At 50.8% G+C, this 3,480-nt stretch overlaps 1 protein-coding gene across 1 annotated transcript; it reads left to right on the top strand.

Annotated features, from left to right (window-relative positions):
- The first annotated feature begins 206 nt into the window (after positions 1-206).
- Positions 207-2,934, top strand: DRD1 (dopamine receptor D1). The gene is made up of 2 exons (XM_081296381.1): positions 207-334; positions 449-2,934. The coding sequence occupies exon 2, from the start codon at positions 919-921 to the stop codon at positions 2,254-2,256; it is 1,338 nt and encodes a 445-aa protein (XP_081152507.1). The 5' UTR covers positions 207-334; positions 449-918; the 3' UTR covers positions 2,257-2,934.
- The last annotated feature ends 546 nt before the right edge of the window (positions 2,935-3,480 follow it).

Genomic DNA, 3,480 nt, shown 5'->3' on the forward strand with positions numbered 1-3,480 from the left:
GCAGGAGGGAGGGAGCAAAACTGCCCCAGGGACTAGTCCTGGGGTGCCCTCTCCCAGGGAAGCTTCAGGAGCCGGTAGCCCTTTTCTTGGTTCCAGTAGCTTGGAACTGTCTCTAGGGGCTTCTGACAGCGGGGCGGCGCCTCTCCTCCTGGGGCCTGGCCCAGGGTCCCTTTCACGGACCCGCCCCGGCAATCTTTGCGCAGCCGGAGCCGAACTCCCGCTGCGCGCGGCTGGTCGGACTCTGGCGCGCTTCCTGGCCTTTGTGGAGTCAAGGCGCCTTGCGAAGTCCACTTTCCGAGCTCCGGGGGCTTTGAGAGAGAGGATCCAAGGCAAGGTAGGTGGCTTTGACAGGGTCTCCCAGCTAATGACTGGATTGGGTTTGACAGTGAGCAAAGATGCGATCTGCTGAAGTCTTGTAGAACGACTGTGTTTTCCCTTTGCTTTTTAGGGCGTTTAGAGAGCTGCAGAGGAGAGAGAGGGGCTTGGAGGAACAAGACATGTATTTTTATCTGCGTCTCAAAAGAGGAGAATTCTCTGTCCCCATCAGAGAGGCTGCAACCCGGAACTGTGATTGCAATTGACTGGCACAGCAGAGGCCTGGGAGTCTCAGGGTGGATGACTTAGAATATGTGCTAAAAAGCCAGTGCTTTCCTTGGGGAATTTAGGGGCCAACTGGTGGTGGTGGTGACTGTGACCTGAAGTGAAGGAGTCAGAAGACAGCTAAGGGAACAGCAGGAAGGGAAAGGGGGCTGTCCTGGACTCCCCCTGAAGCTCCTGCTGCCCCTCTCTAATGGAATGCTGGTGAGGTTCTCTGCCAGGGGAGCCACTGGTGAGTGGAACAGTGGGGTCTGACCGACCCTCATTCCTGCTTAAGAACTGGAGGGGTGTCGGAGCCCTGAGGCTCTCTCCTTCTGGAAGATGGCTCTGAACACTTCCACCATGGATGGTGCCGGGCTGGCGGTGGAGAGGGACTTCTCCTTCCGTATCCTCACAGCCTGCTTCCTGTCACTGCTCATCCTGTCCACTCTCTTGGGAAACACTCTGGTCTGTGCTGCTGTCATCAGGTTCCGACACCTGCGATCCAAGGTGACCAACTTTTTTGTCATCTCCCTGGCTGTGTCAGACCTCTTAGTGGCTGTCTTAGTGATGCCCTGGAAAGCTGTGGCTGAAATTGCTGGCTTCTGGCCCTTTGGATCCTTCTGTAACATTTGGGTGGCCTTTGACATCATGTGCTCCACTGCCTCCATCCTCAACCTGTGTGTGATCAGTGTGGACAGGTACTGGGCCATCTCCAGCCCCTTCCAGTACGAGAGGAAGATGACTCCCAAGGCAGCCTTCATTCTGATCAGTGTGGCGTGGACTCTGTCTGTCCTCATCTCCTTCATCCCCGTGCAGCTCAGCTGGCACAAGGCCAAGCCCATAAGCCCCTCCGATGGCAATGCCACCTTCCTGGAAGAGACCGAGGACAACTGTGACACCAGATTGAGCAGGACATATGCCATTTCATCCTCCCTGATAAGCTTTTACATCCCGGTGGCCATCATGATTGTCACCTACACCAGTATCTACAGGATCGCCCAGAAACAAATACGGCGCATCTCAGCCTTGGAGAGGGCAGCGGTCCACGCCAAGAACTGCCAGACCACCACGGGGAATGGGAAGCCTGTCGAGTGTTCTCAATCAGAAAGCTCCTTTAAGATGTCCTTCAAGAGAGAGACTAAGGTCCTGAAGACCCTGTCCGTGATCATGGGGGTGTTCGTCTGCTGCTGGCTCCCCTTCTTCATCTCAAATTGCATGGTGCCCTTCTGTGGGTCTGAGGAGACCCAGCCCTTCTGCATCGATTCCATCACCTTTGATGTGTTCGTGTGGTTTGGGTGGGCTAATTCCTCCCTGAACCCCATCATTTATGCCTTTAATGCTGATTTTCAGAAGGCATTCTCCACTCTCTTAGGATGCTACAGACTGTGCCCTATAACGGGTAATGCCATAGAGACAGTTAGCATCAATAACAACGGGGCCGTGGTGCTTTCTAGTCATCATGAACCCCGAGGCTCCATCTCCAAGGAGTGCAATCTGGTTTACCTGATCCCGCATGCTGTGGGGTCCTCTGAGGACCTGAAGAAGGAGGAGGCAGGTGGAATAGCCAAACCACTGGACAGGCTGTCCCCAGCCCTGTCAGTCATATTGGACTATGACACTGATGTCTCTCTAGAGAAGATCCAGCCCACCACACACAATGGACAGCATCCAACCTGAGCTCCTGGGTGAGCCCAGCCACATGCAGGCAATTTGAGAGCTGGAGGAGATTCTTTGGGTGTTGCTGCTAAGGTCTGGTGGGACTGAGACGTCAGGGGGACCTCTGCCCTTTTGAACAGACAACCAAGCTTATTTTCAAATACATTCCACTGTATTTTCCGTGTTTTTCATTGCCCATCAAACAGGGATACATGGGAGCCAACAGGGACATGTCTTTGGCTTCAGAATCATTTTTGAAACTTATCTTAGGATTTTAAAAATAGGGCAAAGAATCAGCAATGAACAGCTTCATTAAAATCAAAGCTTTCCGAAGGGTTGAGTTTGCTGTATACAAACAGGTGCTAAAACTGTTCCAAGCAAAGTTTTCAGATTGTAAAGGTAGGTGCATGCCTTCATCAATCATTTCTAAAAAATAACCGAGCCTTACAGTAGGAATGACAATGCTTTTTTTTTTTTTCAGAACGGAGAGATGTTTTGTTGATATTGGTTTTATTTATTTATTGTATTATATGGATATTTTGAATTTATCATAATAAATCTATATTTATCATATTTAATAGGATACACTCGAGTTATCTGAGCTTGAACTGTCCATTGAACTAGCACTTTATAAACCATTGAAGCAAACACAGAGTGAGGTTGCACAGGCTCATGAGCAACTTCTGGAACCAGCGCAGACTGGCAGGACCTGCAGCTGCGATGGTCCCTTAGGATGCAGGGACTTGAGTAAATCCAAGGTGAGAAGGACAAATGCTGTGAAGGCTATTTTTTAGTCTAAAAAGATTGTGAAAATTTTTTAAAAAGCATAGCTACTAACGTGGCCAAGGCTGGTCCCAGGAGCAATTGCAGTTCCGAGGGGCCAGCTCAGCCCTCTGGGTACCTCTTAGGCGGCTGGGAGGTGCAGGAGGCTTTGTATTTATGTAAAATAGCTGGCTTCTGGGCTCCTCTCACTGCTCTGCTTGCGTGTCCCAGAGCTTTTCTGAGCCAAATGGCTGTCCCAGGTAGAAAGATGCAGGAGGACAGTTTGCTGGGTTCTGTGTCACAGCCGCCCCACTGATGGACCCAGCTGGAACCCTGTGTCTTCACCTTCCCAGCTCAAACCCAACTGCTCAGTCCGGCTCCTCCCTTTGTGTGCTTTGATCTGAGTGGAGGACCCATTTTTTTTTTTTAAAGATCTTTAAATGTTAATGGTGTCCTAATTAAGGAGCAGTGCCTCATTCTCCA

This window comes from Spermophilus citellus (assembly GCF_964194105.1).
Source record: "Spermophilus citellus genome assembly, chromosome: 1".
NCBI lineage: Eukaryota > Metazoa > Chordata > Mammalia > Rodentia > Sciuridae > Spermophilus > Spermophilus citellus.

Coding starts and splice junctions, on each gene's coding strand:
- DRD1 (XM_081296381.1), top strand. CDS start 919: ATGGCTCTGAACACTTCCACCATGGATGGTGCCGGGCTGGCGGTGGAG.